General features: G+C 46.4%; 1 protein-coding gene across 1 annotated transcript in view; it reads left to right on the plus strand.

Annotated features, from left to right (window-relative positions):
• Positions 1-316: 316 nt before the first annotated feature.
• The window catches only part of DCHS2 (dachsous cadherin-related 2), a 264,576-nt gene continuing 252,860 nt past the window's right edge, over positions 317-12,032 (plus strand). Inside the window, exon 1 of the mRNA XM_039479120.2 lies at positions 317-2,811. Within this exon, the coding sequence (XP_039335054.1) occupies positions 778-2,811 (2,034 nt within the window). The 5' untranslated portion in view covers positions 317-777. The remainder of the gene's footprint in view (positions 2,812-12,032) is intronic.

The raw sequence follows: 12,032 nt of genomic DNA on the forward strand, positions 1-12,032 counted from the left end.
AAGCCCGTGCAGACGCCCCGCCTGCGGGTCCCCCACCCGCCCCGCGGTGCAAGTCTCCCAGGGCTTCTGCATTTGCTCTTCTTCCGCCCTGCTGCAGAGCCGCGGCTCGCAGGTTGGAGTTTGCCCTCGTATGCGCAGCGTCACACGGCGGGGAGGGGAAGGGAGTCGGCGGAGGCTGGGTCGGAGCCGGAGTCCCGCGGTCCCCGGCGCGGAGAGACGCCACGGGGAGCGACCGCCCCGCCCCCGGAGCAGCAGACACCACCGCAGCCCTCCTTCCCTCGCTCCCTCCCTCCCTCTCTCCACCCCGCGCCCTGATTCCCGGCCTCCCCACCCTTCTCCACCCCCTCCTCCGGCCAGATCCCCATCCTCTCCTTGTGTGTGCGCCCTTCAAATAATCTCCTCCTTTCTGGCAAAAGAAATAATGCACCTGACTTTACTAGGGGGGAACAACCAGCCGAGTAGAACAAGGAACAGATGTAAAAGGAATAAAAGGAGAGAGAAAAAGAGATGAGACACTTTTAAAGAAATCCAGGGGCTGAAGAGGTGGCTGCCGCGGCAGAGGCAGCTAGAGCTTCCCTGTCTGCGTGAGCTGCAGGCAGAGGAGGACGCTTTCACCAGTTGCAGATGTAACCTCGGGAACTCCTGGGTCCCTCGGTTTATTTGCCAAACAAAGTCTTTTCTTCTTTGGCTCAGACACTTAAGAGGCTCCTGGACTTTTCTGCAATCCTGCCACAAGCTGGCAGTTACCGGAGAGCCTTCCCAGGAGCTGGCGGAGAAATGAGCCCTTGTGGGCGGAAGATGGGCGAAGGGCGTCAGCAGCTGGGGGCTCCCGTCGGGAAGCCCCTTCGGCTCCGGGTGAGGAGAGAGACACCCCGCGGCCTGCCAGGCAGCAGCGGCACCTGGACTCAGCGCTCCCTGCTCGGGCTCTTGGTGCACATGTGGCTGTGGGCGGCCTCGGGCTCGTCTGCTCAGTTGTTCAACCTCACCCTTTCCGTGGATGAGGGGCTTCCCCCGGACACGCTGGTCGGTGACATCCGCGCGGGGCTGCCGGCCGCGCAGCAGGAGGGGAGCGGCTTCTTTCTGTCGGAGGATTCGGATGACTCGCCGCTGCTGGACGACTTCCACGTGCATCCGGACACCGGCATTATCCGCACTGCGCGGCGCCTGGACCGCGAGCGGCGGGACCGCTACAGCTTCGTGGCCGCCACGCTACTGGGCGCCGTGGTGCAGGTGGAGATCCGCGTCAACGACGTGAATGACCACTCGCCCCGCTTTCCCCTCGACTCCCTGCAGCTAGACGTCTCCGAGCTCAGCCCGCCGGGGACCGCCTTCCGCCTGCCAGGTGCCCAGGATCCCGACGCCGGGCTGTTCAGCACTCAGGGATACACCCTGGTGCTACCGTCCGACCTTCCCGAGGACCCCGCAGGCCCGTTCTTCGAGTTGCGCTACGGGGCTCCGGGGCCACTACCGTCACCGCTTTTGCCAGGCTCCTCGTCGCCGCTGGAGCCACTAGACCTGGTGCTGCTGCGGCGCCTGGACCGAGAGAAGGCGGCGGCGCACCGGCTGCAGATCGACGCATGGGACGGCGGCCGCCCGCGGCGAACAGGCAGCCTGCGCGTGGAGCTGCGCGTGCTGGACGAAAACGACAACCCGCCGGTCTTTGAGCAGGAAGAGTACCGCGCTGCGGTGCGCGAGGACGCCCCGCCGGGCGCGGAAGTCTGCCGCGTGCGCGCCACCGACCGCGACCTGGGGCCCAACGGTTTCGTGCGCTACAGCGTCCGCGCCCGGCAAGTGCCCGGGGCTGGGAGCGGCGGCGGGGCCCTGGGCGACGCGGCCTACTTCGCCGTGGAGGAGCTGAGCGGCGTGGTGCGAGTGCGGAGACCTCTGGACCGCGAGGCGCAGGCCTGGCACCAGCTGGTGGTGGAGGCCCGCGATGGAGGCGCCGAGCCTGAGGTTGCCACGGTGCGCGTGTCCATCGCCGTGCTGGACGTGAATGACAACCGGCCAGCCATTCACGTGCTCTTCCTCACAGAGGAAGGCGTCGCCCGCGTCTCTGAAGGCGCCCGACCCGGCGACTACGTGGCTCGCTTCTCGGTGTCCGATGCGGACGGTGACTGGGAGGAGAAAGACGAGGCCGCGGGGGAGCTTGGTGTGGGTCTTGGAGATGCGAGCATCTCTCTGTCCTTGGAAGGCGGAGAGGGAGCCTTTGCGTTGCGGCCCGGCGGCCCCCCAGGGGTATTTTTCCTTTGCGTCGAGGGGCCCCTGGACAGAGAGAGCCGCGATCTGTACGAGTTACGACTGGTGGCCACGGATGCGGGCTCCCCGCCGCTGAGCACCGAGGAGACGCTGCTACTCCGGGTCGCCGACCTCAACGACCAACCACCTCTCTTCAGCCAACAGCATTACAAGGCCTCAGTGTCCGAGGCCGCGGCCCCTGGCACTGTAGTCCTGTGGGTCAGCGCCTCCGATGCCGACGAGGCAGGCACCGATCACGCCTGGCTACGCTACACACTAGTCCAACTCTCGGCTCCCTGCAATCCAGAGGCTTTGCCCACCGCAGAGTGTGGACCATCTTTCACCATTGATCCCGAAAGTGGTGCCATAAGCACCCTCCGGACTCTAGACCGAGAGGTCCAGGAGGCGGTGGAGCTGAGAGTGGTGGCCCAGGACCTCGGAGAGCCCTCGCTCTCTGCCACCAGCTTGGTGAGCATCACCGTGGATGATGTGAATGACAACGAGCCCATCTTCTGGAGGCAGGTGTACAATGCCACCCTTGCAGAGCATGCTCCAGTTGGACACTGCTTTCTGCAGGTGAGTGCATCAGGCCTGTGGGCTAACCTGAAGGCTTGGGAAGGGATGTAGAGGGTTGTGAGTAAGCCTAGGAAATTGTGATGTGGATAATATTCTGGCTCTCAAATACGACACTGGCTGTAGTTCCCTCTCTACAGTGAGATGACTGTATGCCCTCTAGTTACCTAACTTTTATTGCCAGGGTCTTGGCTGCATGATCTCTAACGTCCTTTCAACTTGACTTTTAGATCTTGATTTATCTTATGGAAGCCTGATTTCTTTCATGCTGGATGTGCGTACCTAAACAGGTTCAGGAGGAACCACCCACTCTAAGTCAGACGTCTTCCAATTGACAATGTCTCATATATACATATAGTCAGGGTCTCACTCTGTCATCCAGGCTGGAGTGCAGTGGCACAATCTTTGGCTCACTGCAACCTCCATTTCCCAGGCTCAAGCGATTCTCCTGCCTGGCACCACATCTGGCTAATTTTTGTATTTTTTAAGTAGAGATGGTATTTCACTATGTTTGCCAGGCTGGTCCCGAACTCCTTGCCTCAGGTGATCCACCCACCTCGGCCTCCCAAAGTTCGGGGATTACAGGCATGAACCATCATGCCCAGCAATGTCTCATATTTTTTAAGCAGCTTTATGAGGCAACCTAGGGAATAAGGTAGTTCATAAGTCAGTCTTTCAAATGACCAAAGTGTATGTCTTTAAACACTGACAGTTTTAAGTTACCATTTCCAGAGACTTCCACATTTTCCTACCTTCCTTCAAAGCTTACAAAGTTTGGATGAAGACTGAAGTCATCTTTATTAGTGTCAGTTGTGAGCTGAGCACCTTCCATGATGCTTTCAGGACTCTGAGGGGCCGTGGGGCCCAATTATCTTTATAAAATGGGGCACTGTACCCTGCTTTTTGATTTGGGCATGTTGCCTTTTATAGTTTTCTCGATCTCTCTGTCGCTTTCAGAATGGCATGTTTTGCCCCTTTTCAGGCCATTCCTTTTTGTGCTTTCAATTTCCTATTTGTTTCTTTTTTTATTTTTTTATTTGTGGGAGGGTCTTGCTTTGTGGCTCACGATGGAGTACAGTGGCACGATCCTGGTTCACTGAAGCCTGGACCTCCCAGGGTAAAGTGATTCTCCCACCTCAGTCTCCCAAGTAGCTGTGAGCACAGGCACACGCCAACATGACTGGCTAATCTTTAAATAATTTGTAGGGATGAGTTCTCGCTGTGCTGCCCAAGCTGGTCTCAAACTCCTGGGCTCAACTCTGCCTCAGCCTCCCAAAGTGCTGAGATTATAGGCATAAGCCACCGTGCCTGGCCAATTTCCTATTTGATGGGAGATAATCAAATTTCCAAGATTGATATATTTACTCTGAAATAACTTGAGTAAAGAAATCCAACCTGAAGAGCTTACCAGGGAAAGAAGCTCAAAAGCTTTATTTTGCTCTCAGCCTGGGTTGTTTTAAGGCATTTGCTGCTTACTCTCTTTTTCTGACGGAGTTGAGGCTTTAGATTTGCAAATTATGTCTGACATAATAACTTTTAGGTAAGTGAGGTGCTACTGCAAAGTAACAATGGGTCTCGTGACAGCTTCCACCATTTAAATCTTTTGGGTATATGGGTGGTAATAATCTCCATCCCTTTCTCTAGAGTGATTGACAACTCTGAGTTGCTAGATTATTAAAAAGTGGCTTGATATGAATGAATGCTGGCTGATGAAACAGACAAATCCACAAATAGTAGTGACTAACATTGTCAAAGTATGTTTCTCTCTCAAGCAGACTCTGGTGTGATGCAGCTTGGCTGTTTCTCCTTCATCTGAGAAAGTCAGGCCTGGGAGTGACTTATACAACTTCCACCAATGTGGCATCAGCCAGAGCTCAGCCATGCAGCCTCACATGTACTACAGAGGAGGCTGAGAAACGTAGAGGAGCCTGGGTACACCAGTGCCCAGTGATAGTTTCTTCCATGGATTTCTAAAAATGAAAGCCATAATAGGTGAGAGGTTGGACTGGATGACTTCCAAGACTCCTTTTACCTGGAACACCCTGAAGATCTTGGTATGAACAGTACAACTTGGCTCCATTGGAAGGAAAATAAGCAGGGTGGATTAATTATGACTCTTCTGATTAAAACCTGCCTTTAGAGTTGTTTCTAACACTGTGAGAAGATTCTTCTATGAGGTGTGAGTTTATCCCGTTGTTACGACTCCATATGTGGTAGATCCATTATGGTGAGCTGAGCTTGGCTAACACATAGGACTGCACCTCCAATGATTGCAACAAACCTTTCCAGGTTGCCAAGTATTGCTGCAGACAGCATTCAATTGTGCTGACTAGAGTTTCTGGAAATTCCAGCAATGTAGCCCCTCAAGATTTGCAAAAGCCTCTTAGTCACTGGGCTCTCTGGTGGCCTCTCCAATGCAGCTTCATGAACTTTTTGTGTTCCATGAGCCCCGCAGCTGACTTCCTCCCTAATTTCCAGATGAGCTTCTCAGAAGCGTCTTCTTTCTTTCTGTTCTCTCAATCTTTCTTTATGCCACTTTGCAAAAACTAACTCCCCATCTTGCCTTTGAAACTCATGACTCCTCCTTCATTCCAGGGCTTTGCTTAATGACATCACATACATTCCTTGTAACTGTAATTTCTTTCTGTTGCTGTCTAGAAGTTTTCCTCCTTTACCTCATATCTGCTCAAGTTGCCTTTATTAAAACCAAACAAAAACAAATGAAAATCAAGAAAAAATCTTTCCTAGATTTCCTGTAAGAGAACACCGTGTCATCTGATAACAACAACAAACCCTTGAACCTCAAGTTGTCTTAGTGGTTATTTCACATCCCCAATGCTTGGGATCTTTCCACTCTAGTTGCTGCTCCTGCTGCCACCGTGGTTTCGGCCACCCTCCCCACTCTGAGTGCTGGCTGAACTCTTATATTCTCATGCCCAGACTAAACCTTTCAAAAGGCTTTAAGTGTGAGGCAGAACTGAAAGAATTAACACAAATGACAAGAACCCTTAGCAAACTGAGATAGGAAACCTCTAGCTGCAAAAGGTTTTTACAGCATTGTAAGCACTTGTCTGGACTTCTTAATAACTCAGTTCCTGCCTGTCTTGGGTGGAGAGCCTCTTCTTAACAATCCACCCCTCAGGAGTTCCTTTCAATCTCTTGCTGCCTTCTTGGTCAAGGCAGAGAGAGAATTCTACTCTGCAGACACTCAGAGATTTTTCCTCCAGTTCTCATGTTTGGTCTGAAGGATTCCATTTTCATTCAGATAACTGTCAAAAAGATTAACTTCAACCTCTAGACAAGATCTCCACCCTGCACCCTACAGGATGTCTGAAGATGTGAGCTGCATTCACAGCTTTTATCTTATAACCAGATCTTAGTTTGTACAGTATAACTCCAGCATTGAGACCTGAATTACATGTAATAACATGAAGAGTAGTCTTTCATACTCCCTCAAATACAAGTACTATATTCATTAATTCATTTATTTATCCAAACAACAACATTTGTTGAAATAAATAACATTGATTGAATTCAACAACATCCAACCAACAAATAATTATTGAGTATCTATTACATGCCAGGAACTGTTCTTGGTGCTGGGGACAGCGATGAGCAAAATGGGCAAGGTGCTTGCTAGCAGGGCTTACAGTGCTGTTCTCCATCTCCTTCCCTTCTCTGTCAGTCCTTGTGAATGAGTAACATGTGCCCGGCTCCCACTTGCTGATCACCCCTACTCCATGTGTTCTGACTTTCTCCCATCACTGTACTAAATTCTGCCTCTCAAGAGGCGTGTGTCTGGTTCTTTCAAATCCAATAGGTTTTTCTTAGTCATAACCTCCCTCATCCCTCTGAATCATTTTGGACTGTTACCCACTTCCTCTTTCTCGCATGCGTCTTTCTCACTGCCATTGTCTCCTTACATTCTCTTTCTGCCTCTCTTGCTCATTCCTCTTTTTCCTTTATTCTCTTGTGCCACCCCACACTCAACGTGGTAGAGGCATTTCCAAAGGCTCTGTTTTCCTCTCACTCCTTGCCTTTCTATTCTCTCTTCCTGTGTATTCCTGGAAGTTCATTTAAAAAAAATCTCCAGGGTCAACCTCCCTCATAAGCTTCTGGTTAGTACTTCCTCTTCCTGGTATGTGTCTTTACCTGGATTTTGGCACCGCTAATCTAACACTTTTCAAATTGAACTAATTTCCCTTCTACTATTTTTTTTTCATTGTATAGAGTTTCTTGGAGTCTTTTATTCAGTTTCTCAGTTACTATTCTTTGGAATCTTTTATTGAGACAGTATGGAATGAGAGGGCATTGGACTTGGAATCAGAAAACCTTGGCTCCAATTCTGACTCTGCTATTTGCGATCTTGATTAACGTCTCTAGCCCTAGTTCCTCATCGATAGCATGTTATAATTCTGTTTAACACCACGTGAATCAGGAATCTAAGGATTGGAGATAACTGATGTTTCGTGGGAAAAAGTGCTACACAGGGCTTTATAGGCTTGGAAAATTTTCTTTATTCAGTAGATCAGGGGATTCTCTGTTGTATCCATTTTTATTTACAGTGGATGTATTCCACTGTAGCTGCACATTTTGTGTGTATGTACAAATGTGTAATGCATTTCTAGGTATGATCATCTTCAAAAGGGAACCACTTAGGATGGACTACAGAAAGTTGTGATCAGCAAGATTTCCCTTCTCTGAGGATTGAAATCTTACTAAATTAATTTCATTAACAACCAAACTCCAGGCATCTATTAATGGTTCCCTCACCTTTTAAATTATAAATTAAAAGTGAGCAACTGTGAAAGTAATTTATACTTTCATAGCCCATTAGGGAAATTTTGCTAAATCATTTTTACAAATGCCAGGTTATTTGAATCTTAATGAATTAAAATCTTCATTTAGTTAAAATCTATGCATTGTAATGAAAGTAGATAAGGTAAATATAATCAGAAATATGAATTATTGAAAATCTATTGAATCTCTGGGGATAGGAGGAGTTGAAATAATCATGGTGTGTCTGGTTCCTGTAGTGAAATAATAGGAGGTGGTTTTGGAGACATAGGAGATGCCTTCTATGAAGGACTTACAGTGTTTGTGCAGAGTTTGGCTCTTATTATTATGGAAATACGTGGGAGACATGGGAGGTTTATGAATAGGGATTCACATGTGAAAAGTAATGTTTCAGAAAGATTCATCTTAAATTAGCAGAAAGAGTAGAAAGAAGCCAGGAGGGAAACCAGGTAGAGAGTTCTGAATCTCTTGTAATAACACATAGCCAGTTACGTGGGCCTGAATTAGGGGGATGGTAGTGAAGTTTAAGAGGAAGGATGGCCTTGGAAGCATCACAAAGGAATAATTGGTACAACTTGTATAGATGTGAATGAGAAAGTGTGGAATGATTAAAAAATGACACCCCGTTTTCCATCTGGATTAGTGGAAGAATAGGAAAAGCTGGAGGCAAGAGTTTTGGGGGAAAGATGCTGGCTTTCTTGAGTGTTTGATCTGAGTGTGAATTAATGGACAGTAGTCTAGGAAAGTACGCCTTGAAGGCTACTTAGAGCTTCAGAACTACTGTACAGGAGAGAGTGTAAGGTTGGAGACGTAAACTTGGAAGTTACTCATGTGGAGGTAATACTGAAAGCTGTGAAAGTGACAGTGAGGAAAATGAGAGAAGAGTCAATAGCTGTGGATGCTGGCTGGGACGAGGGTCTTGCCACTCATATAGTGTTGGGGGGCAGGTTTCTGTGATGATGACATTGTGTGCTTGTTCTGAGCCCCAAGGACTACAACCCAGAGAGATGGTTGGCATCTTACTCCGTTTTCTGAGCTCCTCAACACGGCTTCTGAGACATTCAGCCTTGTGTGCCACAGTCCCAGGCATTAAGGCACACACTATTTGGATCTGTTTCCAAAAACAGATCCAGAAACTGCCTGTTTCTGTCCCCTCTTGTTCCTGTTTCCTGTGGACCACGTGGCCAGTCCCCATGTTCAGTGAGGGCATTGACAACCTGTTTTAGTCATTGCTGTCCCCATTGTATCTCCTACCATCCAGGCAATCTGGTGTCACATTTCTTCAGTTGACCCAGGTTTGAGGTCCTTACTGTCACTTCCTCTCCAGGAACCCTGTCCTACAATGGTCTCTTATAATCTTCTGTCTCAACTCAGTCTCTGATCACAGCCTGACAGCCTTTCAGCTTTCTCGGCCTTTGATTTGGTATGCATTTATTTTTTAATCTAGATTTTACTAGACCCCTTGCTCTTTCTTTTCTCTTCTTGGATATCACCCCCCTCCTTGCTTTAGTTCCTTCTCTGTTCTGTTGTAATTCTCTATGCAGCAAACTAACCTTTCCTCTTCCATACTTGTACACGTGTCACCAACAGTAGGTCTTTCAAACTATATCTCTCCCCTCCCCACCCCCTCCCTGAAACACTCAGACTATAGAGGACTGCTGGAGTAATTCCAAGTGATAATTGAGTCTACTTAGAGTAGAATTTAAGCATGGTATTATAGTATCAGCTAGGCCCTCAACTCTGTAGAGTAATTTTGTTCGATCACTCAATTTCTCCTTTATCTTTTACCTGTACCTCTACATTTGCTTCTTCTCTTAGCATATAATATTCCTCATAGTCTGTAATATCTAAAAACTAAGTATATGAGGGTCTTTTTTGCTCATTTCTTTCCTCAATGCCCCTTGGAAGTTGATATCTGCTACCTACTGGCCCATGTGTTTTTCCCTAGGCCTTTCCTACTCAGAGTTCTGGAAGCCTGTGCTGCTGTCTTTTTCAGTGTTTTATATCTCTTGATGATGGACTCAGTACTCTGCTTTAGTTCTTGATCAGAAGTGGCCTTCTTTCTCGTCTGTTAGTGTCAAAAAGTTGTGAAAAAAATGTAGCTGCTAAAGTATAAGAAATGACATGTGGAATTTATTTTTGCTCATTTCTTAATATTATACACTGTAATTGAGAGAAGCCATTAACTAATATCTTTCGTATGAGAAGAAATGGTTGAATCAATCAAGATAGAATATTCTATTGAACAGACAAAAATATCTTCATCTTGATTATTTCTTAAATCATCTTGCTGCTCTCACTTTTTGCTGGATGGTTCTGGGGCATACTAACCCTACCATGTTTGTGCAGTTAGACACTGTGTCTTCCTCTCTCAATAATTCTGTTTTGAATTTCCTTTTAAAAAGCCCAGGCTGTTAACTTCATTTCAGGCTTTACCACTTTCCCTTAAACATGCAGATCTCAGAAAGTCCATGATGAAGTGTATGAAAGCTCTTTAGTAGAGACGATGGAAGAGGTTTGCTTGTTGTCATTATTTACAGGTGTCCTTCATTTGAACAGAAGAGTAATCTTGTGGATAAAAGCTTGCACTGCTGAGTTAGACAGACCTGATTTTAAATTTCAGCTCACAGCTTGATGTCAAGTAAGTTCCTAGACCTCAGTTTGTCATCCATAAAATAGGGATGATAATGGGATTTACCTGGTAAGGTTATTGTGGAGATTAAATGAGAGGATGCATATTATTCAGGGCACAGAGCACTGCCTGACACATGGTAAACTCCCAGGAAAGTTCAACATTATGTGTAATTTTACTTGAGTTTGATTAAACTATGGAGCTAAGAGAGTGTGAGAAAAAGAAATGTCAGGCTGGGCATGGTGGCTCATGTCTGTAATCCCGGCACTTCAGGAGGCTGAGGTCAACGGATTGCTTGAGCTGAGGAGTTTGAGACCAGCCTGGGCAACATGCCAAAACCCCACCTCTACAAAAAAATACAAAAATCAGCCAGGTGTGGTAGGGTGCACCTGTAGTCCCAGCTACTTGGGAGGCTGACATGGGAGGATCAATTGAGCCCGGGAGTTCTAGGCTACAATGAGGAGCCATGATTGTACCACTGCACCCAGCCTAGGTGACAGAACAAGACTCTGTTTCCAATAAGATACAAGTTAGTTCTTTCTTTTAAAAGAACTAACATGGCTAGTCATGTTAAATGGCTAGAGATATGACCTCAATAGATACTCTAGGAAAGCCATTGTTCTAATTAACATCCAAGACTTCCATCCGAATTTCAGTCATTTTCCTACCTTGGACAGCTAAACAGGAGCCTTGCGAGCTTTGAGGATATCTTGGCCTTTTTGGCTTAGAGATGAGGATAGCTTGAGTAGCCTATTCTCTGGCACGCTTCACAGTTCATTCCTGATCATGCTTGCCTATTCCATGGATTTCATTACCCTGGGTGCTTCTCTGGCCTCCCAAAGTTTAGGGTGTTTCCTAAGAAAGGGGCATACTTAGTCTATAGCTCTAATTTCCCAATAAATGACTCAGTGAAAGAGAAAAATGTTAACTTCCTAGTATTATGGCTGACTTGTGTCTTCTTCATTTTTTAAAAAATTGATTATCCTGTGAGCTCCTTCTTATTATTCGGAGGTTGAAGTGGGATGGAGATAAAAAGAAGATGCTTTGAATTTCTCTTTAATGCGAGTAAAGAGGAGCAGTATCATCAGCAGTGTCCTTCAACAAACATTGATTAATACCTACTACTTTGAGCATGGAGCTAATTATAAAGTCATCGAATGATTTTGAATAATTTCATTTATTGTATGAAACATACTAACAAAAAGGGACATCAGTTAAAACTTATTTGTAAACCACTTTTAAGAAATCTGAAAAACACAAATCTTTCCTAAAAAGTTCTTTCACATATAAAAAGAAACTTATTACTAAAATAATGGTTAACATATTATTATCATTAGAATATTAAGCCAGACGGCAGCTCATGCCTATGATCTCAGCACTTTGAGAGGCCTGTGTTGGGGGAGTGCTTGAGGCCAAGAGTTTGAGGCCAGCCTGGGAAACATAGCAAAACTCTATCTCTATTTCAAGAAAATAAATTTAAAAAATAATATTAGTGTAAAACTTTTTTCAGTTGAATTTATTTGTATCATGTATTAGATATATTCAAAGCCCTTCATGCAATCAAGTAAATGGTTTATGCATGACTTATAGAAATTAAAATCTATATTTTCTATTTTAAATGTTTGTGGTAATTTGTAATTATTGAATACTTGCTTAGATGACACTGTTGATTTATTTCACACTAAATTCTCAGATTAGAAAATGCCATCCCCTTGATGCTTTTGAAAAATGTATTATGGCAAAAGGCAGGAAAGACCTGTAGCAGAGCTTCACTTTCATGAGAACAGCAAAGAGG

Source organism: Saimiri boliviensis, chromosome 3 (assembly GCF_048565385.1).
Source record: "Saimiri boliviensis isolate mSaiBol1 chromosome 3, mSaiBol1.pri, whole genome shotgun sequence".
NCBI lineage: Eukaryota > Metazoa > Chordata > Mammalia > Primates > Cebidae > Saimiri > Saimiri boliviensis.